Source organism: Ursus arctos, unplaced genomic scaffold, assembly GCF_023065955.2.
Source record: "Ursus arctos isolate Adak ecotype North America unplaced genomic scaffold, UrsArc2.0 scaffold_5, whole genome shotgun sequence".
Taxonomy (NCBI): domain Eukaryota; kingdom Metazoa; phylum Chordata; class Mammalia; order Carnivora; family Ursidae; genus Ursus; species Ursus arctos.
This window is the reverse complement of record NW_026623067.1, coordinates 30,522,974-30,548,751: the sequence shown is the minus strand read 5'-3', so window position 1 is coordinate 30,548,751 and position 25,778 is coordinate 30,522,974. Positions and strand designations below refer to the sequence as shown.

Sequence of the window (25,778 nt, the reverse complement as noted above, 5' to 3'; positions counted from 1 at the left end):
TAGAAATCAGTTTAAAACCTGAGGTACAAATGAAAAAGCCCCAAGTCCCCTTCTTGAGTCTTATTTAGAAGGAGCAGGACATAGGCTCCTTTACTAAAATAAATACACTTCACATTGCATAAGGTAATAAATAAAAACTTACATAAATAAATAACTTCAATAGGATAAAAATGAGAACATCATCACAAAAGGCCAAATGGGGGCAGCACATTTCAGAAATTAGATAATGAACAATTCATCCGACTCGATGAGAGAAAATGAAATCCCTCCAGTCCTGAACTGTGTGAGAGACACCCCGGAGTCTTCCCGTGTCCTGTTGTGTCTGACGTCTGAGGCCCCAGGGTGAGAAGGCCCAGAGATGGAGGGGGCATCAGACTGAGAATCCTAGGACTCATTGCTTGTTCTTGAAATTCAGAAAGTTGTCAAGGGCTTCCAGATACTTTTTCAGCTTCTTTTGGAAATCACCCAAGTTATTCTCGATAGAGATTGGTTGCCCCTGTGAAGAAACCAGGATGGTGGCATTAGGTTGGAAGATAGATGACACGCTAGGGGTCAGGGCTGAGAGTACCACCTGCAGGGGCATCTTGGGGGTCAGCTTACCCTGGGTGTGGGAGTGGGCAGGAGTGGCAGGAATTCCTGTGGGAAGAGACCAAAGCAGACAGTCAGAGACTTGCCCGGAAAAGGAACAGGCCCTGCCTGCCCTTCCCAGAGGCTGATCAGGGCTAAAGCAGGGATCCCCAAAACCCTCAACAGCTTTACCCACCTTAAGATTTTTCCAGATTAGCGATTCACTGTTGTAGAAATTTTTGGTAGCATTCAAGAATGCATCCAGGTTTGGCCTCAGAAGGGTAGTGTTCTAAGGGGACCAAGAATACACATCGGGGAGAAGGTTGGGGTTTAGCCTTCCCATGGCTGAAGTCATCCCCAGTTTTCCAAGTTTGTTTTCAGGGACATCTTTGGACAACCCCCTCCTAATCCCCTTCTTGCCCCAGGTGGGTCCCTGAGATGCCCCTAAGTGCACAGGCCTCGAGGTGAGTGTGTACCCCAAGCAAGGCCTACTTCCCTCAGCCCCAAGCCCCTGGCTCCAGGTAAGCTGCACACAGGGCCTGGGGGGATCTTTCTGCACTTGGGGGGAAAAACATTGCCCAAAACAAGATCTACAGAAGGTGGAGGACTGGCCAAGGGGAATATTTGCAGCTAAGAGGCCAGATAACAGGATTAATGCTTTGACTGAATGAAGGGCTCCTAAAAATCAGGAAGAAAATTGCAGAGACCCCACCCCCAGCAGGACATGGGTGCAGCCTGTGAACTACGCATTTTTAAAAGAGGGGGATATACATGGCCAATAAACTCAGGAGGGATTCAACCTCTTGTTGAACCCAAGGATTGCCATGCAAACAAAAGTGCGATAACCGTGGAAGCCAACTGAAACTAGGAAAAATGAGTAAACGGTAATGCCCAGGGCCAGTCAGCATGAGAAGCAAGATTCAGTGTCTTAAGGAAAAGGAAGGAAGCAAGTTCATGGGGGAAATTTTAGGCTGCCCCACTGAAAAATGAAGAGCTTAAGGCCTTTGGAATTGTTCACCTAGAGCTGCCTTTTCATTTTTAATTAAAAAAAAAAAAAAAAGGATTTTCCTGTTATAGACCCGGCTGGGGAAATGTATCGAACACTTGTTAGCACCTGACACTGGTCTGGTGACTCTGTTCACTGGTGCCACATAATTCTCACAGAGACCCTACTGAGATACACACTGTTAACCCTGTTCACAGATGAAACACAGAAGCTAGGCAAGGTGGGCTGACATGCCTACGGCCACCCAGGTGATCCAGGTGTGCCCGAGTGTGGGCTAAGTGCTTACCAGCAGGGTGCTTGTCTCATTTGGGTCCAAGGTTTCCTGTGGGGGCAGAGGGAGAGAGAGCTGTGAGTCCTGTTGGCCTGAGACACCTAGCAGCCCCTCCCTGCCCTCCGCCAGCCTTATCCCAGTTACTCACTTCTGAAGGTGAGGGTGAATTGTTTAAGATGTCCATAATTTCACTGATCATCTTGAAGTATTGCTTAGGCTGGTATGTGGACAAGGAGCGCCCCTGTGCCATTGGGGCTCGGAGTCCAAGCAGGAGCAGGAGAACGTGCAAGATGGGGAGGCTGTGCATGTTCAGGCTGGCAGGGCGTATTCTGTCTTGTCCTGGTCCCTTGTGGCCTTCTGAAGCATCCGACACAGTCTCCCTTCTTTTATACACCGAGGCCGCGTGCCTACACCTCGATGAGAGGGGCGGACGTCGGAAGAATCTTTATCTGACATGGAACCTTCATAGCAAACCACAGACTTATTCATCACTTTCTAGTGCTGGAGATCAGTGAAACTTGGAAAAAAAAAATTACTCAGCGGTTATCTCCTCTTGCCAAGGAAAAGAGATGTGCTGGCCGCTGGACAGAATGGGAAGAGGTAAGAGAATGGCTTTGACAGGTGAGGGGCTGCCTGACCCTGAGCTGCCTCAAGCCTCCTGCCCCATGGGACCTGGTCCTGCCATCTCCTGGGCAGCTCTGACCCTCTGCTGCCCACCCCGCCTGGCACTGCCTGGTCCTATGTGGGTGTCCAAGTGAAGGCCCACTGGAACAGACAACAGTTTGTCTGGAAGCCTGTCACACAGCTAACTGTTCACATGTGGGCTCATCTACTGAGAAGTACATCTCTTGACGACCCCCCACCCCAATGCTGAGTTCCTGGTGTTAAAGCCCCCGGTGGTTTGCCTCATGGCATTTGGGCTGCTTGTCCTCAGCACTTACTGTTCCTTGGGGCTGGGGGGGAGGGGGCAGATGGAGCCCAGGCCACCTGATGCCCATTCTTTTATCATTGGTCTGACAGCCTGACTCTGCCCTGTGTTATGGGATCTTAACCTCTAGTGGAGGCCTGGCTGCAAGCCCTGGGTAGTCACTTTGGTAGCACAGAGGAGCTGGGTTCAGGGACCTGAGGATAGGGGCCTTTGAGGAAATTGTCACTGAGAAACAGGAGGAGGGGGCTCGCCGGGGAAGGTTTAGGAGGTGGACTGGAAGCTGTGAGGGGTGAGTCAAGTGAAGGGGGGGCAACTTTTGGCTTCAGCCCTCAGTCTCTAGCGATGGGGGCCGGTGAACAGCGGAGAGAGCTGTGTTGCAGGGGTCTGGATCCCAGTCTGTGGGAGTATGGATTTGGCAGGCACAGGCCCAGTAGGAAGCCTTTGCAGAGTGGGGAAGAGGGCAGGGACAGACCATAGAGGAAGCCATAGAGAACCAGGAAAGCAGGAAAACCAGGAGGGGCGGGGGCCCAGAGGCAGCCCCTGAAGGGAGAGGGGGGCCACTGTCCCACGAGGCGTGTCAGGCCCTGACGCAGGCCCAGAACGGGGTTTTGGCAAAGGGGTGAATGTGGCAGGGCGTGGGGAAGAGGTCTTTGAGATAACTGGGACTGGGGCGGTGGAACAGGAGAGGCAGGATGGAAAAGCCAGGGGTCAGGGTGAGATGTGATACAATCAGTGTGGGGAGATGAAGGATAGGAGGTTATGCTGAGGCAGGGAAACTGGGGGATTTCAGGCCTCTGAGCAGGGAACAGATCTGGTAAAGACAAGGACCAGGATGTGGCTGCCGAGGAGGCAGGTAAGGAAGCTGTGGCCCAAGGCACTTCTGTGAGAATGATGCCTGTAGCCAATATGCATGGCTCCCTGCTCAGCCACCGGCCAGCAAAGGTCCCGGGATCTGGGCCCAGAGCATCCTCACAGAGCACGTGGAGTGCCTCATAGGCAACACACAGGGAACCTTATGGCTAGGTATTCACTAGGCATCATTTATTCAACAAACTTTTACTAGCAGTTGCTGTGTGTAAACCCCGGGAGAGACTTGGTCCCTCTCCTTCAGAAACTCAGTCTTGTGGGGAGAGGCTAATAGCCAGCCTTGCTTCTCTCATCTTGGACCTCAGAACTGCTGCTTCAGTGGGGAGCTTGTTGGAAGTGCAAACGCTCTGGCCTCACCCCAGACTTTCTGAATCAAAACCTGCATTTTGACGAGACCCTCAGGTGATTCACATGACATTGCAGAAGTTCTGATTTAAAGTAGTCAACTTGGGGGCGCCTGGGTGGCTCAGTTGGTGAAGGGTCTGCCTTTGATTCAGGTCATGATCCCAGGGTCCTGGGATCGAGTCCCGCATCAGGCTCCTTGCTCAGTGGGGAGCCTGCTTCTCCCTCTGCCTTACACTCTCCCTGCTTGTGTGTGCGCTCTCTCTCTCTCTCTCTCTGACAAATAAATAAAATAAAGTCTCAACTCATAAGAGCTTAATAAATGCGAGATATTATCATCTGCTCTCCCAACATAATTTGTATAGGCCTCATATAGCATTTGCTCTTTGTATTACCATGATTTGTTCTTGTCTGCCCTATTAGACTTTGAGTTTAAAAGCTGAAAAAATATATGAAGTACTCAGCTGGGGTAAGGCTGGGGGTCCTTTCCCCAGAGACAAAGGGTGTTGACCACTCAAGGACGGGTTGGTGTTACCTTTTGTATAAAAGCTTTAGGGACGGGAGCACAAAAACGTGATTTCTTAGAGAAAAACTTCATTTTTTTTTAATTCAAAGGACTTTTTGAGGGCATTTTATTTTTTTTTTTTTTTAAGATTTTATTTATTTATTCGACAGAGATAGAGACAGCCAGCGAGAGAGGGAACACAAGCAGGGGGAGTGGGAGAAGAAGAAGCAGGCTTCCAGCGGAGGAGCCTGATGCGGGGCTCGATCCCATAACGCCGGGATCACGCCCTGAGCCGAAGGCAGACGCTTAACCGCTGTGCCACCCAGGCGCCCCTTGAGGGCATTTTAAAGTTCAGTCAGTTTTGGAGCTAGGGAGGCTGAACATTCCTGCAAATTCTCCTTTTGAAGCCCTGACTTGTATTGCAGTATAGCAAAGAAAACCCGAATATTGCTATTGGAAATCTTGACATTTATAGTGTTTGTCTCTTATTTTAAAAGTACCTACAAAGGCTATCAAAGAAGAAGGAGGTTTTAGGCCTCATGTTAGGAGCGTTGGAAGCATCGTGGGGTGTTTAACCAGGGAGGTGTGTAGCCTGGGAAAATGTGGGTTCCAGGAAGCCCAGTCTAGTGCCTGTGGGGAGAATGGCGAGGAAGAGTCAGGACAGCAGGGTGGCCAGTGAGGGGGTGGGGGAGTTCTCTGGACCATCAATGGTGGGGAGGCTAGACTGAGTGGATTCTGGTGCAGAGGCAGAGAACTGCATGGAAAGACTCGAACAGCTAACGCCCAGTGAGCAGCACTTGGCAAATGCTGGGCACTCAGTTCTTTTCCCTGGTTGACTCATTTAATCCTCACAGTGAGCCTATGGGGCAGGTACTGTTATTGCCACCATTTCACAGCTAAAGAAACTGAGGCTCAGGGAAGCTGAGTTCCCCAAAGCTAGGAAGTGACGTTGCCAGGATTGAATGCAAGCAGGTCTGTGTGACCCCGGAGGCTGAGCACCAGAAAGTAATCGATTAAGGGGTGATGCAGGCTGGCAGGAAGGGGAGTATGGTGAGGATAAGATGTAGCCACTGGAATTTTTCACCAGAGGACACTGGTACCTCTGGGGGAGCAGTTTTAGGGTGCAGTGAGGTTAGAAGCTGGTGGCGGTGGGCTGAGGAATGAGTGAAGGTGGGACAGAGTGTAGTAGATGCTTTGAAGTTTTATTCTGAAGGGAAGGGGAGAGATGGGGGCAGACAGAGGAGTCAAGGAGTCAGAGAAGGATCTTTCCAGACAGGGAAGCTCAGAGATCTCTCTGCTGGAGGTGAGCTGAGAATGGCCTGGACAGCTGGGCGGTGGGCCAGCACAGTGGATGCCCAAGGGGCACACAGGGAGGGCTCTCAGCATTGGGTGTCAAATGCTTGCCTGAGCAGAGGGCTCAGGGAAAGGCCATCTGGTGGGCACAGTCCATCCAGCAGGGAGGGTGTAATGGATTATGTCCGCTTGTTTGGTGGTAGGAGAAGAAAATGGTTTCTGTGACCCATTTGAAATAGGAGGCAAAGTCAGCTCCGGAAGGTTTAGGGAGGTGGGGTCAGAGGCATGGAGGGTATCCTGGTTGGGGGTCTGTGAGCTGACTGCCTGGGGATGGCCTGAAGGGGCTGGCAGCCTGGGCTTAAAAGGCAAGGAGGTTGGGAGAATCCAAAGCTTTTCTGGTCCAAAGTGGAGGGCCCCTGAGGCAGGGGCATGAGGCCATGGTGGGCAGAGAAAGGAGCAGGACGCCAGAGCAAGGCAGGTAGGAGGTAGTGGCCCAGTCCCCCTGGAGAGGCCCTTTGAGTGCAAGCCAGTGCTTATTCCTGTGCAAGGAACAGAGTTACATTCCACAAAGGAAACGTGCTTCAGAGGGGGCTGCTCAGCTAGAGGAGACAACCGGTGTCCTCCCCAGCACTTCTTCGACCTCTCCTGGCAACTAGGAGCCTGGACCTCCTTTGGGAATCTCCTTTGAGGTTTGCCTTGGCTCTAAAGGAGCTGATTCCAGTCAAATCACAGGAACCCCCTCCTTCTCCTGCAGGCCATAGTCATGCCCAAGCCCTTGAGAGAAGCCTGGCCTCCGGTAAAAAAGTGATACTACCCCTGGCATTTACGTCAGCTCAGCCTAGGGAAAGTCTCCTCTGCAGGCTGGGCTGATTGCAATCAGAAAGGGAAATGAGCTGGGGGTGCCCAGCCCCGGGTGGCATAAGGGAGGCCCTGCTAGGGCTGGGGTGGGAGAGCTAGTCCAGGACTGCTGACTGGAGTGTGCAGAAAAGGGACCCTCTGGCTTTCACAGTGGGTCTCTGGGCCCCATCTGATGGGTCCCTGTAGACCTGTGGTCTGGATTCACTCAGAATGGGGCACAGTGTTCCAGGTTGTGGCCCTTGGGGCCCATCCAACGGGGGCCCATCCATATCTGCTCCTTCTTATTACTCACCCCTCTCACCCTCACAGGCCTGGTGGAATTTTCTGGGCTGCCCACCGCCAGCAGGGACCCAGACCTCAGTCATCATGGCAAACTCCCCTGACACCCTCTCTATGGCATCCTGTGTCAGATTCTGTCTGCCCATGACCTCAGTCGTGCTTCCGCTGGTAGCCGTGACCATACCGCGTGGTTTTGCCACTACACAAGGCAGCTCCGGGCTCCTGGCTGGCCAAGCAGAGCCATCACGTTTCACATGCTCACCTGAGGAGAAAGAGCTCCAGGAAAAGGGAGGTCTGGCCTCCTGTCCCACCCAGCTCTGTACTCCTCACCCAGGGCCCGCATAGCCTCAACCTGTGCACCGTCAGCTTTCTATCCCGTGCCGTGGATGTGGCCTCCTGGGGGCCCGTCTGTGCCAAGTGGACCTCCTCCCCAAGTCCAGTCTCACAGAGACGACAGATGGAAAACCACAGTTTAGAATAATAAGCCTGATGAGGAGAAAGCCTGGAAATGGGGCGGCCTCCCTCTGCCTGGACAATCGGGGAAGACTGAGGAAGGGAAAGGTAAGCCATCTGAAGGATGGTACAGAGCCAGACATGTTACAGAGGAAGCGCTCCCAAGCACAGCTGGGTGTGGGGGTGCAGACGTTCTGTCTGTCAATCTCAAGTCTCCTAGCCTCAGCTCTGGTACCTGGTAAACGGGTAGCCATGTCATTCTTGTTACTTAAAAATGTATGTGCATTCAGTGCTTAACACTCTCTTGTTGCCCATGTGAAACACAAAGATTTGGGACATGCATTCCTATTATGTTGGTAAAGCCAGGGGCCAGGTGAGGGACAGACGTACAGAACCCTCAGTCCCACACTCCCCATTCTCAGTGAAGCTGCCCCAACCGTGGGGTGGCTTAGATGCCAGTAACACAGTGTTCCTGGGTCTCATGAACCGCTCTTCTAAGTGGTTGAGCCCTCATGCAGGTAGCTAGCCATGGAGATGATGTTGCCAGGCAGAGAAGGGGAGGCCAGGAAAAGTGGCTGGCAGAGAGTCAGAGCTGTCCAGGGTACAGCAGGACCAGATCCTGGCTGGGGAGGGGCACAAGCAGGCCCAGGTGAGCTCAGAGCCAGGTTGCCCACTCCGTCCGGTGGGCAGCAGCTCTTATCTTCCTTGGTGAGGTGAGGTGAAACCCTTTGAGAATGTTTTTTCGAGTTTTACTGATCATGAGTTCCAGAAAATGATGAATAAGTTGATATGTTTGTCATGGAGGTTCCCTATCAGAAAACGGTATCAGCCCATCTGGGGCCTCTCTGAACATCGCCCACCACCCCGTTTCCCGCCTCGCCCCACGCCCCATTCCCCCCAGTGGGTCTATAAAAGAGAAAACAGGCCGGGCCACTCCAGATTCCCTTCAGCCAGAGAGGACCACATTAGCTCCCAGAAACTCAAGATGTGGAGATCCCTCTGCCTTCAGCTTCTCCTCATCTTCCTTCCCTTCGGCCTCCCCAGATCCGTGCCCGTAACGGCCCCTGGAGCCCAGGCTCAGGGCTGCTGCAGGTACTGGAGCACCATCTCTGAGATCTGCTCGAAGCTGAACGTGCACTCTGTGAGTAGCTGGCAACACCCTGGGTGTGGGCAGGCACGGCCTGGCAGTCTCAGGCCGGAGGCACTCATGGTTCTCTCTCTTTTCGCCCTGCAGACACCTGAAGACATGAATCTGCGGCTGGAGCTGCAGGTGAGAGCTCAGGCCCAGGGGCCCGCCGTCTCCCTGCCCTGGGCTGGGGCATGTTTGGGGCAGGCACACCTGGATGGTCACAACTGGGCCTCACTCTTTTATCTGGCATCTTAAGTGCAGATCCTTTCATTAACCTCTTCTTTGGCTCGTGTGGGGGTTGTGTCGTAGGTGTTTATTTCCTAGTATGGGAATTCTAAAATTTTATACTGCCAAAGCTGGCCTCTATCCCTTCAGGTTCTTCTGGTGGCTGGTTCATGAAGTTCTCCATTCACCCAGGCTCCTGGTGCAGCCCGTCTGGAGCCAGGTGGTGGGACGGGCCCTGCCTTGCCTGGGCTTTGCCAGAATGTGCCATGACCACCTGGGGCGGCTGGGTTCTTCCTGGTCTGGGGCAGGACGGGGCGCCGATGCGGAAAGTTGGTGGAGGTGGTGGAGGGTGCCAGTGAAGGCATCCCAGAAAGGAGGCAAGAATGACACCCAAGACCATGAGAAGGATAGCCGCTCCTGAGCCCTTCCTCATCGCACTTTGTCCTACAGAATGATAGCCTTCTGATGGCTAACCTGGCTGCCTTCCGGAACATCTCAAAGGAGATCGTCAGTGCTTCTAATGAGTCTTTATTCATCAGTAAAAATCTGGAGGATCTGGAGGTGTGTGAGGTTGGGGAGAGTCTCTCTGGCACTGGGTCTCCAGGACCCCAAAGGAGGCCACTCCTGGTGGGAGTACATGGCCTTTTCTTGCCCTTTTCTCAAAGAGCAGCAGCATTTTCACCCCCACCCCCGAGTTCCTACCCCCTCTCCTGCCACCTGCCCCTCCATGGCTGGGGACAGAGCTGCCACCTAGTCCCTTCTTGGGTATAGTAACTGGCAGGGGGACACAGAGGCCCTTCAGCTCCTAGTGAGACCCCTGTTGCCTTCCAGGCTTTCCCCAAAGTCCTGACTAACTGACTCTTCTTGTCTCTGGTCCACAGAAATTCCTGCAAACCTTGCCCATGCCCATATCCCAGGTAAGCTGCCCAGACTGAGCATAGAACCTGCCACATCCCTCTACCTCCTTCTCACCTGACCCAAAATTTTCATTTCTTCAAAGAGAGAAGTGTACATCGAAGCAGAAGATTTTAATGAGTTCTCGGGGAAGCTGAAAGTCTTTCTGGAAGCCCTGGATGAGTTCCTGTTGGGCTTACTGAAGTGCCCAGAAACTTTCAAAGCCTCGTGTAGAAAATCTTAGTCCAGGCCTTTGCATGCCCAGGGCTCTGAGTTGGGTCTCCAGCCCTCCTCCTTGATACTCCAGTGAAAGCTCCACTCTGTCACAGATCACATTGACAATCCTATTTATGTAACAATTTATTTATTGTCCTCCCTATTATGGAGTTATTTATTTTAATAATGGAGCCCTCTTAGGAGCCTCTGAGCAAAGCTCAGAGAGGATGTGAAGCCATTTTCATTTGTACCTCAGATTTCAAATGGGTTCCTTCTCCTCCGTGAAAAATAAATATTTTATGAAGAGCTACTTTGTCTCCAGTGTTGCATTTCTAGCGGATTTCTCTGTCTGATTTGGGTTTGGGTTGCAATTTCCACACCCGCAGTTAATTTCTTTAATTCTGTGGTTTTGATTCTTCTCCGGATTCTGTCCTTTTTTTCTCCCCCTGGTATTCCCTGTCCCAGCCCCTGCATGGGCTCACCCAGGTCTTTTTCTTCTCCCTGGCTCAGGCACCACCATCAGCCCCATGCCCCTACTCATCCCTCTCCCCACTACTCACATCTGCCTCCCAGCACCTCTTTGCTCTGTCTACTTCTCATCATTCCCATGTGCACCCCGCATCTGGATCCAGACCTGCCCTCTGGAATTCCCACCACAGCTCCCAGGCCAGGCAGCTGCCATCCTATTTCCATAGTGGCCAGAGCATCTGGACCCCTCCCTGTCTGCACCCTCCTGTTGCTGCTCTTCCAGTGACTTATGGTTAGCCCACTTAGACCAGACCCCAGGAGAAACACAGCCTAGTTTTCTTCCTAAGAAAATCCCCACTGAGGAATCTTAGGGCTTCTTCCAGTACAGGGAATGAGTAATCCTTGCTACTTTGGGATCCCAGACTCTCAAAGTCCCCTCACTCCTATTTAAGCATTTGGTCCTTTCTCACCCTTCTTGTCCTTTTCTGCCTCCTGGGAGCCATACCTGGATGAGAAGAATATAGTCCACGCCACATGACATGATATAGGCTCCCATTTTTTATATTCTAAAACCCTCCTTTCAGACTCAATAAAACACAACTCTAATGGCCAGACACTAAGCAAATGAAATGTTGTCTTCTTCCTGGTTAGCTGTCAACTAGAGGACGTTTGCTCATTCTAAACTACCTTCTCAAGAGAAAATGTCAGTTTAACAGGATGCTGCATAGGATTTTACCTGTCGTACTAGAAAAGACAACCAGCACCCAAGCTTATGCTTCTTTGAGCCAAGAAGACAACCAGTGGGACAGAGTGCCTTGCAGCCTTCTGGCCTCCCACAGTGTGTGGAGCAAGAATGGATGGTTTTCTAAGGCCTAAGTGGAAACCCAGAAGTTAGAAGGGCTTAAAGGCTCAAGGAGGAAGGCTACAGGGGAACCCAGGAAGAGACTATAGGATGACCACAGAGACTGGAGCAGGGGGCTCAGAAGAGGTAGAATCAGGGGTTTGCCCTTAATGGGGAGCTGTGGAGTAAGCAGTTTCCTGCCTGTTCCTTCACAGAATCCCAAAGGATGCACACACATGCCTGTGGGACCCACCTGCCACACAGAGCCTCGCAGCTGGACAAGTCCAGCCTGAAAACCAGCAACAGGTAAGAGGATGACAACAGTGCCCGTCTGGTAGGAGATAGGGTCTCTTTCCATCCTCCTCACTCCAATAGGCCAAGGAAGAAAGGGTCCTGAAGAGGGAGGGGAGAAGACAAAGATGCGGCCATGCCTGCCTCCACCCCCACCGTGGCAGCTCTCTGTGGCAGAACTGGGTGGCCTGGGGGACGGGGAGAAATGAGTGTCACCCTGGCTCCAACCTGCACCCGATTTTCTTTTATACTGCAAAGGACTTGAGTTTGGGAACCTGCTCAAGAAGTTGACCAGAGTCAGGAATGGCTGGTGGGAAGGGACACAGATGAAGGCAATGATTGAAAAAGGTACAAGTGGCGTTTTGTGCATGCCCGCCTCCATGGTCCAGTCATTCTGCTGCCACTGGCAGTCAGAGCGCGCTCCCCCCTGCTGCTCGTGACCCCTGTGAAGCCCCCTCCACACTCTTCACCCAGCCCATTGCTTCCATGCGTCTTCCTCCTAGTTCAAATGCCTGGACTAGCTTGTTCTGTAGATCTGTCAGGTACCGACGCAGGAGGAGGTTCCCTGAGACAAGAGGACAGCTTGCGTACACCCATTTTCTCCTCTCTTTCTCCCTCTGACTCACACAGGGCCTCCTCTGGCCACTTCTTTTGGGAACTTCAGCTCTTTAGCTCCGGGACTGTTACCCTCTCTGTGCTGTGCCTGAACGGTGGGTCCTGTACCTCCCTGTCCCCTCCTCCCCTCTGCACACAGGACCCTGTATTTGGCTTCTTAGGTATCTTATCTCTAATTTGTGGGAGTTTAGGTTAAAACATTTGCCTGATTATTGACCACTAACATTTTCCAAACACCTCCTTGTGTATTGGGTCCCATAGGTTTACAGCAGACTCTTTCAACTCTGAGAACTTTTTCCAATTTAACTACTGAGTCTCAGTCTTATCATTCCAGTGAACAAGTCTGGTGCTCCACGAGGCTGGGGTGAGTTGAGGAGGCCTGTGGCCTGGAGTGCCGCACTGTATTTCCGCCCAGATGTCCCTGCCACAAGGTTATAGACAGCAGGTTAGAAGTGGAGTTGGAGCCTTGGGTCTCTCTAGTCCTGGTAAGTTAATTGTCCTGGCCTCTCTAATGACCCTTTTTTTTTTTTTAACTGCAATTGCCTTAGTTCCTCACTTTGAAACATCTAGTCTGGATTTGTATGCTAGCATTCATACAGCTATCTTTGTCCATATTGGCGGCTATAACAGAATGCTGTAGACTGAGTGGCTACAAAAGCACAGAAATTTCTCTCTCACAGTTCTGGAGGCTGGGCAGGCCAACATCAAGATGCTGACAGATTTGGGGTCAGATGAGGGGCTCTTTTCTGGTTCATAGATGGCTATCTTTTCACTCTAACCTCACTTGGAAGAAGAGGCAAGAGAGCTCTCTAGGGCCTCGTTTGTAAGGGCACTAATCCCATTCATGAGATCTGTGCCCTCATAACCATCACTTCCCAAAAGTCCCACTTCCAGATACTCAAACACTGGGGATGAGATTTCAACACACAAATTTGGGAGAGACAAAAACATACAGTCTACAGCAGCAGCATTGGTTACAGTAGCCAAAGCACCCCAAGTGTCCACCAACAGCTGAATGGATAAATGAAATACAGCCTATACATACAATGGAATATTGTTCAGCCCTAAAAAAGAAGGGAATTCTGATACATGCTGCCATGTGGATGAACCTTGAAGACATTGTGCTAAGTGAAAAAAGCCAGAGACGAAAGGATAAATATTGCACTCCACTTTATGAAATATTTTTAGTAATCAAAAATTTTTTAAGATTTTATTTAGAGAGAGAGAGAGAGCATGCACACGCCCTAGCAGGGGGAGGGGCAGAGGGAGAGGGAGAAGCCGACTCCCCGCTGAGTGCAGAGCCAGACGTGGGGCTTCCTCTCGCAACCCTGAGATCATGACCTGAGCTGAAATCAGGAGTCAGATGCTTAACCGACTGAACCACCCAGGCGCCCCAATAGTAATCCATTTATAGAGACAGAATATATAAGGATAATTGCCAGAAGCTGTGTGTAGGGGAGAATGGGGTGTCATTGTTTCACGGGTACCAACCTTCATTTTGGGATGATGAAAAAATTCTGGAGATGGGTGGTGGTGAAGTTTGCACAGCAGTATGAATGTACTTAATGTCACTATACTGTGCCCTTATAAGTGTTTGAGATGATAAATTTTATGCCATGTTTATTTTACTACAATAAAAAAAATCTAGTCTGGGTGTTTTCTCAGTAGAGCCTGAGAGACTTCCTGAGTCTCCCATGGCCCAGATTGGTCAGTGTAGCAACAGGGCTCTCCCAGCGCCAATCCCAGGGCTCTCTCCACCCTGGTCGTCCTCAGCCTGGGGGCCCTTGGCTTCTTGCCAGCCTGGTAAATGGCTCTTCATATTGAGACTCAGTTCCTGATCCCTCCACCGTACAGCTGTCTGAACCTCCTCACCCCCCTCCCATAGGGCACTGCTTGCCTTCCTGTATAGCCAGGCTACACAGACCATCCTCTCTGTGTTTATGAGAGCGTGTGTACCGATGGAAATGGTGAGCCCTATCAGCTTCCTCCCCGTGCCCTAGGAGGCCTGTGTGGGGACTGGGGGATGGGTCTGGGAGTCCTGGGCTTGGACACCAGGCAGTCTGGGTACCAAGCCAGTGGAAGCACCCCATGAAGACGGCTCTAGAGGCTGGCAACCTGTTGCTCACAGCAGGATCTGGCAGAGCCCCGGGTTCCCCTTGCAAATTTCTACTCTTTACAGTTGACATTTGGGAATGTTGGCTAAGTAAATTTAGATCTCCCACAGACTACCCTCAAGGTGGGAGGAAGAGAGGCTGGTGGAAAAGACCATGGTTCTGCCATCTTGCCAAACCCTCTTCACTCTGAAAGTTTTTCTAGTTCTCTTTGGTTTTCCAGTATTTGAAGTGCAAGAAATTTCGTTGATTTTATTGTGTTTTACATTTAAAAATGGAATATAGAGCATGCATACAGAAAAGGGTATAAAACATGTACACACAGCTTAACAAATAATTATAAAGCAATCCCCTTTATCACCAGTGCTCGTCAAAGGAAAGAACATTGCCCAAACTCTAGAATTCTCCCCGCATTTGCCTTCTGATCATGGCTTCCTCCCCTTTGGGGATGATAACCTATTAGCCTCTCTTATGATGATCAATTTCTTGGTTTTCTTTTAGTTTTGTCACCTTCATATGTGTTCCTAAACAATATAATTTAGCTTCTCCTGCTTTTAAACATTAAGTGAAGGGAGTCAAGTTGTTTCTAGTTTTTATTGCAAACAATAAATCTGCTATGAATATTATCCTGGTGCACGTGCACATATATTTATTAGAGTAGATGAACCTCCATCACCACCACCACCAAGATATCCATGTCTTAATCCCTGGAACCTGTGAATTTGTTACCTTACTTTTGCAGAGATGATTAAGGATTTTGAGATGGGAAGATTATCCTGAATTATCTGAGTAGGCCCAATGGAATCACAAGGGTTATGAGAGGGATTCAGGAGGGTAAGAGCTGCAGAAGGAGATGGGACGCTGGAAGCAGGGGTCAGAGAAAGAGAGAAAGATTTGAAAAGGCTACACCAATGGCCTTAAAGGTGGAGAAAAGAGTCATGGGCAAGGAATGCTCGGAGGCTTCTAGAAGCTGAAAAAGTTGAAGAAATAGATTCTTCCAGAAAGAATGCAGCCCTGCAATACATTGATTTTAAAACTTCTCACCTCTAGACGTGTCAGATAATAAAATCTGTGTAATTTTAAGCCACAAAGTTTGTGGCTTTGTGTGTGTATACACACATCCTAGGTGTGGAATTGCTGGGTCTTGGAATATATTCATCTTCACCAGATAATAACAAACAATTTCACAATGTCGTACAATTTACATTCCCACCAGCAGTGTTTGAGAATTCCTGCTGCTCCATGTCCTTGCCAACATGTGATATTCTCTGAAATTGTCAGGCTTTTTAAATTTATACCAATCTGAGAGGCATAAGTGATGTCTCACTGTGGTTTAAATTTGCCTTGTCCTGATTACTAATTACATGTTTTTCGACCTTTTGGATTCCTTGTATTCTGAAGTCCCTATTCAACATTTTGCCCATTTTTTTCCTGGGATTTTATGCAATTTTCTTATTTGCAGGATTTCTTTAAATATTCTGGATACTAATGTTTGTGGATTATACATGTTGCAAATATCTTCTCTCGCTTGGTTTCTTATCTCGTCACTCCATGGTATCTTTTGAGGAACCAAAGTTCTTTGTTTTAATATACACATCTTCCTCAACCTACGATGGGGTTATATCCCGATAAACCCATAATAAGTTGAAAATACCATTTTATACACCTAACCTACTAAATGTTGTAGCTTTGCCTACCCTACCTTAAACATGCTCAAAACACTTACATTAGCCTACAGTAGGGCAAAAATTATCTAACAAAAAGCCTATTTTATAATAAAGTGTTGCGTATCTCATGTAATTTATTGAATACTGTCCTGAAAGTGAAAAACGGAATGGCAATGTGTATATTGGTTGTTTACCCTCGTGATGGGGTAGATGAATGGGAGCTACCACTTCCCAGCATCAGGAGAGAGTATCCTACTGTACATCACGATCCCTGGAAAAGATGCAAAGTCGAAATTTGAAGTATGGTTTCTGCTGAAGGTGTATCACTTTCCACCATCATAACGTAGAGAAATCCTAAGTCAAACTTTTGTAAATTGGGGACTGTCTGTAGCCAGATCTTTTCTTTATGGGTAGTGCTTTTTGCATTTTCTTGGGAGTTCCTTCCTTTTCCACCTCAAGGCCCTGAGATTTTCTTATATACTATGTAAGAACTTTATAGTTTTGCTTTCCACATTGTTGTCTTTAATTGACCTGGGATTGCATGAGGTAGGGCTCTGATTTGATTGTTTCCATATTAATACTCTATTTGTCCCAGCACCATTTTTTGAGAAGATTGTCCTTTCCCTGTTGATTTGCATCACTATCTCTATCATATTTTAAGGGCATATGTGTGTATATATATACATACACACACGTATGTATATATATGTGGGTCTCTTCCTGGATGCTTTATGCTATTCCATTGGTCTATTTGTTTCCTCTTGAACCAATATCACTCTGTCTTAAATATTATAACTTTATAATACATCTTGGTATCTGGTAGAGTAAGTTCTCTCCCTTGTCCTTTTCCTTAGGAGTGTCTTGGCTATTCTTTATCCACAACAGTTTTAAATTGGCTTGTCAATTCCCCCCCCACACACACACCACCACCACACAACCAAAACTGCTGGGACTTTGGGATTGCATTGATTCTATAAATCATGGGGTGCCTGGGTGGCTCAGCTGTTAAGCGTCTGCCTTCAGCTCAGGTCATGATCCCAGGGTCCTGGGATCAAGCCCCGCATTGGGCTCCCTACTCGGCGGGAAGCCTGCTTCTCCCTCCCACACTCCCCTTGCTTGTGTTCCCTCTCTCACTGTCTCTTTCTGTCAAATAAATAAATAAAATAATTTAAAAAAATAATATCTTTTGGGGGCGCCTGGGTGGCTCAGTCGTTAAGCATCTGCCTTCGGCTCAGGGCGTGATCCCGGCATTATGGGATCGAGCCCTGCATCAGGCTCCTCCACTGGAGCCTGCTTCTTCCTCTCCCACTCCCCCTGCTTGTGTTCCCTCTCTCTCTGGCTGTCTCTCTCTGTCAAATAAATAAATAAAATCTTTCAAAAAAATAATATCTTTTTAAAAGTTCATATTAATAAATGTCATTTTCTTGTGTAGAGAAACATGATTGGTTTTTATAGATTGATTTTGTCCCTAGAAAATTTATAAACTCTTACCAATATTAAAAACTTCATTTATAGCTCTTATTGGATTTTATATATATATATATACAAGTTTATCATCTGTGAATAGGGACATTTTGTTGCTACTTTTCTAATTTTTATGCCTTTTATTTTTGTTTATTATGTGGGCTAGGACATTCTGTACAATGTTAAATAAAAGTAGTGATAGGCATCATTGTCTTGTTATAGATCTAAAGGGAAAGATTTCATCGTTCTAGCATTGAGTATGTAGTTTCCTTTCAGTGTACAGCAGATATCCTTATCAGATTAAGCAAGTCCCTTGTATTCCTAGGTTTGTTGAGGGTTTTTATCATGAATGGGAGTGGATTTTATCAAATAAATTTTTCCACGTATTTTGAGATGATCATTTGTATTTTTCTTTTTTAATCCGTCTATGTGGTGAATCACATTAATTTACTTTCTAATGTTAAAATAACTCATGTTCCAGACATACCCAACATGGTCATCACATATTCTTAAAATTTTTACATATTGCTAGTTTGTGTATCCTAATTTTTTTTTTTTTGGATTTTTGCATCTATGTTTGAGAGTGAGATTTAAGGAAATGTATGTCCTGATACGCCTGGGATAACTCCTGTTTATACTTGTCTTCCTGGCAGCATTATTAATAGTATTGCCTTTCACTCTCAAAAGTGCCCTGTTTTGGATGATAAAGGAAATGATCAGTCTAGTAAGGATGACTCTGATGCCGCCTTCTCATACTGTCTGTCTGGTTTTGGTATCACAGCAGTGTTTCCTCATTTTATATTTTCTATAAGAGTTTGTATAAGATTGAAACTATGTCTTCTTTGAATGTTTGGTAGAATTCACTGCTGAAGCCATTTGGGGTCAGATTTCTTACTGAATCTGTTATTTTATTCTTTTTTAGATTTTATTTATTTATGTGAGAGAGCATGAGCAGGGAGAGGGGCAGAGGGAGAGGGAGAAGCAGACTCCCCGCTGAGTGGGGAGCTCAACTCAGGGCTTGATCCCAGGACCTGAGATCATGACCTGAGCCGAAGTCAGACGCTTAACCAACTGAGCCACCTGGGCACCCCTGAATCTGTTATTTTATAGGTTATAGGATTACTCATGTTTTCTGTTTCTCCTTGAGTCAATTTTGAGGTTATAATTGTATACAGATTTGTCTACTTTTTCTAAATTATGTTAACATATGACTTTTCAAAATATGATCTTATCTTTTTAATGTTTGCAGCATCAGTGGTGACCGCCCTGATATTGGTTATTAATTCTTCTCTCTACTTTCTTTATTATTTCACTAGAAGTTTGTAAATTGTTTTCGTCTTTTCAAAAAACCAGCTTTCACTTTTGTTAATCCTTTCTATTGTACGTTCATTTTCTATTTCATTACTGTTTGCTCTCTATTATTTCCTTTCATGCATTTTCTTTGGATTTATTTTGCCGTTCTTTGTCGGCGTTCTTGAGATGGATGCGTCATTTGTTATTTTTCACTCTTCAATCTTTTCTAATATATGTACTTAAGGCTCTAAACCAAAACTTTTTTTCTGTAAAAGACCAAGTAGTAAGTATGGTTGGCTTGGCAGATTTCTTTCAGAGCAACTTGATTCTGCCATTATAGCACAAAAGCAGCAACAGGCAATAAATAAAGAAATAGAAGTGACTGTGTTCCATTAAAACTTTATTTGCAATATTAGGCTGTGGACTGGTTTTGGCTTGTGGGCTGGATTTTGCCAACCCCTGCTCTAAACTTTGTTCCATGGACTGCTTTAGCAACATCTCATAAATTTTGATAAGGGATTTTGTTATTCAGTTCAAATATTTTATTTCTATTCTGAATTCTTTGACATGTGGGTTATTTTTGAAGTGTATTTCTTAATGTCCAGGTATTTAGGGATTTCTAGTTTTCTTTCTTTTTTCTTTTTTTCTCTTTCTTTCCTTTTTTGTGCTACTGATTTCTTCTTAATCATAGTCAGAGAATATGCTATCAGTGCTGTGCAATAGAAATATAATGCAGGTCACAAATGTAATTTAAAATTTTCTAGAAATCACATTTTAAGAAGTACAAAGAAGCAAGTGGAAATTGATAAAGTGTTGTATTTAGCCTTATATATCCAAAATAGTATCCTTTCAACATGTAATTAATATAAAAACTATTATGCCATATTTTAGATTTTTTTGGTACTAAGTCTTCAAAATACAGTGTGTATTTTACATGAATAGCACATCTTAATTAGGACTGGCCACATGTCAAGTGCTCAGCATATGCCCAGTGGCTACCATATTAGGCAGTGTAGCTTTAGATGATGTCATTCTTGGAAATTTGTTAAGACTTACTTTATGATCTAGCATATGGTCAATTTTTATAAATGTTCTATGTATATTTGCAAATAATCTGTACTGTAGTTATTGGATACAGCATTTTGTACAAAATCCATTTATCAAAATGTCCATTTGTTAGGTTTCTCACTATGTTGTTCAAATCTTTATCCTTACTGAATTTTTGGAATTCTTCATATGTTATTCGGTCAGTCACAGAGTGGTATGTGAAAATCTTCCACCGTCATTGTGAATTTGTCTAATTATCCTTGGAGTTCTGTCAGTTTTTCTTTACACACTTTGAGTTAATGCAGATAATACTTAAATTTTATCTTCTTGAACTAAATAGTCCATTTTTGTAAAGTGACACTGAGCGTTAAAAATTCTTTTGTTTCTGAAAAGATGTTTGCCTAAAGTCCATTTTGTCTCACTTCACTTTCTTTTGGTAATTGCTTGCATGGTGTACCTTTCTCTAGTCTTTTACTTTCAACTTCTCTTAGGTTTTAGGTGTGTTTCTCATTCCGTTTTCGAATTCAGTCTGACAATCTTTATCTTTTGCCTGGAGTGTTGTTTTTGATTTGAATGTGATAGCACTGTTATATTTTGGGTAAACTTATTATCTTATACAGGACTTCCATTTTTCCTGCCTATTCTATTTCTTTTTGTTGTTGTTATTTTGGATTAATTTTTTGCAATTTTTTGTTTGTTTAATGATTTTCTTTTTTTTTAATTCAATTTTCCTTTTCTTTTTTGAAGATGTTTTATATTTTTAAGGTTTTTATATTGAATTTTTTAGAAGCCCCCTTATTTATTTATTTATTTATTTATTTATTTATTTGACAGAGAGACAGCCGGCGAGAGAGGGAACACAAGCAGGGGGAGTGGGAGAGGAAGAAGCAGGCTCCCAGTGAAGGAGCCTGATGTGGGGCTCGATCCCAGAATGCTGGGATCACGCCCTGAGCCGAAGGCAGACGCCTAACGACTGCGCTACCCAGGTGCCCGTTTAATGATTTTCTTCTCTCTTTTACTAGTTTGGAAGACTAGCTAAACCAGAAAAGGGAGTACTTCTGTACTAAGATCCCTTAAATCCTTCTGGCCAAATCCAAGGAAGGGACAGGACTTTGGCTCCCATTTTCCTTAGGATCCTGACTCTCCCCTTGGCTGATCCTACCCCCAAGCATAGACTCCCACCAGTGAGCGAACCTTCATGAAGTTGGGCAAGAGGTCTGGTGCTAAGTCATCTTGCAGTCGCTTCCACTGTCCTGGATCCCTTAAGAGTCTAGGCTTTTGAAAGCTCCCCAAACAGCCTTTTCTCTGTTTCTAAGTTAACATCCCTCCCTGGAAGTCCTGTATGCTTCATATTCCAGCTGCAGGGATTGGGGAAGCCTTATGAGGCAATGGAATTTGCCAGGAAAGCACAACTGCGTTAGTATTTCCCAGCATTCTCCTTTTATCTAATTGTCATCCAATCTTCTGTCCTTGTCTTCTGGGTAATTAAGGAAAGCTGATAAGGACAGCAACGGCCCAGGGACCACAAGTGACAAGGAGGGTGGCTGAGGTCTGGGTGACAGTTCTTTTCTCTCCCCACCCTCTTTTCTCCTTTGTCCTTGCTCCAGTGTGGGCTGCCCTTAGGGCACCGCTGGAGGCCTTGCTCTAGTTGAAGCACATGGACATTCAGTTTTAGGTGGCACTTGCCCCAGGGATCTCAGTGAATGTGCTCAGAATCTGTAGCCTGTCACAGCCACATTGCTGGTCATTAACCTCCTAGGGCCAGGGTTCCTGGTTGTTCTCCAGGCAACTTTTTCTAGCCTCTACAGCTTGTTCCTCTGCCTCTGTCTGCCCTCAAAACAGCCTTTCTTGGGCTTAGTCTTGGAACTCTACTCCTTAAACCAGGGTGGCCACCATCTCACAAGCTCCTTTACCCCCTCCCCTTAGATGCTCCACCTGAAACTTACCTCACTATAAGCTGGATCATCGTCCTCTAGCCGAGCCTTCTCTTCCCAGCCTTTCCATCCCAGTGACTGACCAGTTCCCCCATCACCCAAGCCAGGCGGGCATCCTCACCAGCCCATGCTCCTTACCTGCACATTGCCCATTCCTGTCACTGCTATGTCCAAGCTTGCCCTCAGTCCTGTAGGGAAAACTCCTCCTGCCTCTGCCCCCTGCTCCTTTCCTGTGATCTCTCACCTGATGTCTGCTACAGCTCCTTCCCTAGAGTCCTGTCCTCCAGACCTGCCCTACCTATTACTCCTCCTCCCAGAAACCAGACGGTGTCTTTCTAAAATTTAAATCTAGTCATCTTAGTCCGCTAACTCCTCAAACTTGTTCAGAGTTTCTCTGTGGCCTGGTGTTCAAAGCCTGGCTCCTAATTCCTACAGCCTTATTGCCAGTCACTCCCCATGCCCCTGCACCCTGGGTTTACCCAGGCCCAACAGCTCATGCCTTCTGTCCCTTCCAGGCCTCTACACAAGTTGTTCTTTCACTCTTGAATGCTGGTGTCTTCCCCTTCCACTCCCACACCCCCCTCCTCTTTCTCCTCAGGCTTCAACTCACACATCTTCCTCTGGAAAACCTCCACAGCTGACCTGCTCTGGGCTCAGACGGCCCCTGTGCTTCCTCGGTGGACTGAAGACTTTCTCCTTGTCTTTTAATTACTATTGTCCCACCTTTTTCACTATACAATGAGGACCATGTCTTATTTCCTTTTATAATCTCAGCACCTCACTCAATGCCTAGGTAATAGCAGGCCAGTCATAAATGCTTGTTGAGTGACTGAATGATTGAATATCCCTTTCATTTCTCTCTCTCTCTGTACTTCCTCCCCCCTTCCTTCCTTCTCCTATGACTTATTCAGTCATGTCCTTTGCTCTTTTTCCATTAATGTGTTAAGTGTTTTCCTTACAGGAGTTTTCCATATATTAAGGTTAATAGCATTTGGTTATATTTGTGGAAAATATTTTCTCCAGCGTGTTACTTGCTATTATAATTCATGGTGGTTTTTCTCACAGAGAATTTTAAATTTGAACGCTAACAAATCTACTGGCCTGTTCCAGGTTACTTTTGGGGGCGATAATGAATAGGAGGGGATATGAGGGAACCTTCTGGAGTACTGGAAATGTCCCAGATCCTGATCTGAGGTTACTTACACAAATGTATGCATATATAAAAATTCACTCAATTGTACACATATCTGTGCATGTTATATATAAGGTATATCTCCGTAAAAAGTTTTTAAAAATCATTTTCCTTCTCATTTGTGTTTTCTTTCACCAATTTTAAACAAGTTTTCTTGAGATGTAACTGAAGTATAATAAACAGCACATTTTTAAATTGTACAATTTGGTGAGTTTTAACACATGTATAGAAGCATAAGACCATTTACCACAATCAAGATAGTGAACTTACGCATCACCGCCCAAAATTTCCTCATACTCCTCTGCAATCACTTCCTCCTACCCCTTTCCCACTATGCTTTATAGTTCCTAGAATTTCATATAAATGGAATTGCACAGTTTGTACTCTTTTTTATCTGGCTTATTTTCATCAGTGTAATAATTTTGAGACTCATCAGAATATGTTGGTGCATGTTTCAATAGTTCATTCTTTTTATTCCCTCATGTGGCTAGACCCCAGTTTGCTTAACCATTTATCTGTCAATGGAAATGTCCTATATTTCCAGTTTGGGGCCACTACAAATAAATCCATTAATCGAGTACAAGTCTTTCTATGGACGTACGCTTTGATTTCTTTTGGATAAATTCTTCCATTGATTTTTATTCTTAGAAAATCCTCCCCTATCTAGTGAGAGGAAAGTATTTACATTTTTCTTCTTTTTTTTTACACTTAACTTTTAATTAGCTGGAATTCATTTTGTTGTGTAGCATGAGGTAGGGATTTTAACTGACTTTTTTTCCCCCTAAATAGCCATTTTCCCCATCACCATTTAATGAAGCATTGGTCCCCTCCTCATTGGTTTGTAATCCCCCTCCCCGACTGTAGCTCTAGGAATTGGGACAATTGCAGGAAGTGCCCCTTACTCACAATGACCCGGGCTCCAACAACATCCCTCAATTATTTCCGAGTGCCTTCAGAGCAGTATTCTGTGGTCCCACAGCTCAAGCTGATGCCCACACCCTTAGTCGGATGTTAGAATCACTCACACTCAAATACAATTGTCCGCTGATGGTTGGCAGGAGATTTTGGCAGTATCCATCCCATTCATGCAGTGATCCAGGCATTAATAGAGTAGATAGCCGGGAGTCACCCACAGTGAGGAGGGCAAAGCCAGGTGCCATACTTTTCAGCCAAAACCTCTTCCTGCTCTACTTTATTGAATGAGGCTGGCAAGGAAGCTTAGTTGTAGATGGCGGAAGCCTTGAATGCCGGGCCAAGGGCTATAATTTATTAATGCCTGCTCTGTACAGAGTCCTACACTGAATGCTGAGTATAGAAAGATGATTTATTTTCAGACCCTGCCCTCAAGAAGTTCACCAAAGAGTAAACAGACAGCTATTATTCATTCATTCATTCATTGAACTGATATTGATCCCCCACTAATTGCCAAGCACTGTTCTAAGGGCTTAGGATACATAAGTAAAAAAACAGCCAACAATCCTTGCCTTTGTGATGCTCAGGAGGGAGAGAGACAATACAAAAATTACATCCTAATAAAAAATTTACGTGGTGTGTTAGAAGGTGAGAAATGCTTTGGAAAAAGTAGAGCAGATTAAGGGAATCAGGAATGTTGAGAAGAGGAAGGAGGGATCGTGATTTCACACACAGTGGTCACTGTGACTCTCTGGGAACTTGGTGGCAACCTCCTTGAGAATGACGATGCAGTTCAGGGGCTATGGGAGCATAGAAGGGCACCCTCAACCCAGCCATCAGGGTTTATGGAGGGTTTCCGGGAGGAGGGCCCCTTGAACTGACTCTTGAAGGACAAGATGAGAAGTCAACTGAGAGAAGACAGCAGGGGGAGGTGCTCCAGGCAGAAGGAACAGCATGGGCAACAGAGAGTGGCTCTGTGGAGACCCCCAGACGGTGACTTTGGCAAGAGAGTGTGGAGATGAGGTGTCCATCCTGGAGCCAGTGAGAGCTTGGTGAGGACCATAGCCCAGGAATGTTAGACCACAGGTGTTCTCTCAGTCCTCTCATCTGTACCCTTTGCCCAGCAGATCAGTGGGATATTCCAGAACGTGAAGCTGGAGTGATAGGCTGCTCTGCCCTGCCTGTACTGAGTGCAGGTCTGCCCAGAGCTGTCTTGTCCATCCAGAGCCAGATCTGCTTCTCCCCAGGACAGCAAGCTGGCTGCCACTAAGCAAGCCTCCAGATCATAAAAGCCCCCATCCTGGGAGAGCCTGGGGGTGGGGACAGTGTGCCTAGCCCTGTGTCTCTGAAGTGAAGACTAGGCTGGCAAGGCAGTCGCTAAGAAGTAGCTGTGGCTTCTGATCTCAGAAGGAGGCAGGAAGCTGTGGCCAAGGCCTCAGCAACAATGTTTGCTCATCTAAAAGGAGAAAGGAAGTGTGTGCCAGGAAATGTGCACAGTACCCCCTCCCCAGCATGGGCCTGAGTGGCCTCAGTTCAACAGAGTCCTGGATCTGACCTGAGGCCTGCAATGGCAGCAGTGCCCACTCTCTCCGAGACGGCATCTTCTGCCTGTGGAGCTGCAGTGGTCAGTGTGGTTGCTGGTGCCAGGATCTCTGACGGTAGGGAGATGCGGGGCCGGGGGGGGGGAGGGGCAGCACATGTGGAATCTGTGACCAAAGGCCTCAGGGTGACTTGAGACCTCCCCACACACATCTCACCCCACGACCTCTCTGACTTGGGGCTTCCCGTGACTACAGCCACAGAGGTTTCTTGGGCTATCTTTTTCTCTGACGCTTTTTCCATAGCGCAGCTGGGAACTAGTGTGAACTACCACCTGAAGCCCCGGTTCCTAAAAGCTTCACAGATTCTCCACACTGTCTCGTCTGCCTCCATATCCCCGCTCCGTCCAGACACCTGACAGAACTCGGCTTCTACTGCAGTGGGGCAGAGCATCCCATGTGCATGAGGCTTGGCCACCTTCTGCTTCTGTGTGATGGCCACACACATTGCTGGAATTCATGCTCTGTCCAAATGCAATGGGTGTTAGTTCTTAGGATACAGCAATGAACAA

At 46.9% G+C, this 25,778-nt stretch overlaps 1 protein-coding gene and 1 long non-coding RNA gene across 2 annotated transcripts; one reads left to right on the top strand and one right to left on the bottom strand.

The window, feature by feature from the left end:
* Positions 1 to 391: 391 nt before the first annotated feature.
* LOC113261704 (interleukin-3-like) lies at positions 392 to 2,178 on the bottom strand. The gene is made up of 5 exons (XM_026507922.2): positions 1,993 to 2,178; positions 1,860 to 1,895; positions 764 to 856; positions 601 to 636; positions 392 to 496 (listed from the first exon to the last, which is right to left on the bottom strand). The coding sequence occupies exons 1-5, from the start codon at positions 2,149 to 2,151 to the stop codon at positions 392 to 394; spliced, it is 429 nt and encodes a 142-aa protein (XP_026363707.1). The 5' UTR covers positions 2,152 to 2,178.
* A 3,795-nt stretch (positions 2,179 to 5,973) lies between these two features.
* LOC130542792 (uncharacterized) lies at positions 5,974 to 10,143 on the top strand. Its single transcript, XR_008957609.1, has 6 exons — positions 5,974 to 7,477; positions 8,414 to 8,510; positions 8,604 to 8,639; positions 9,174 to 9,284; positions 9,605 to 9,640; positions 9,724 to 10,143. It is a non-coding gene; the product is annotated as an uncharacterized LOC130542792 (long non-coding RNA).
* Positions 10,144 to 25,778: the final 15,635 nt, after the last annotated feature.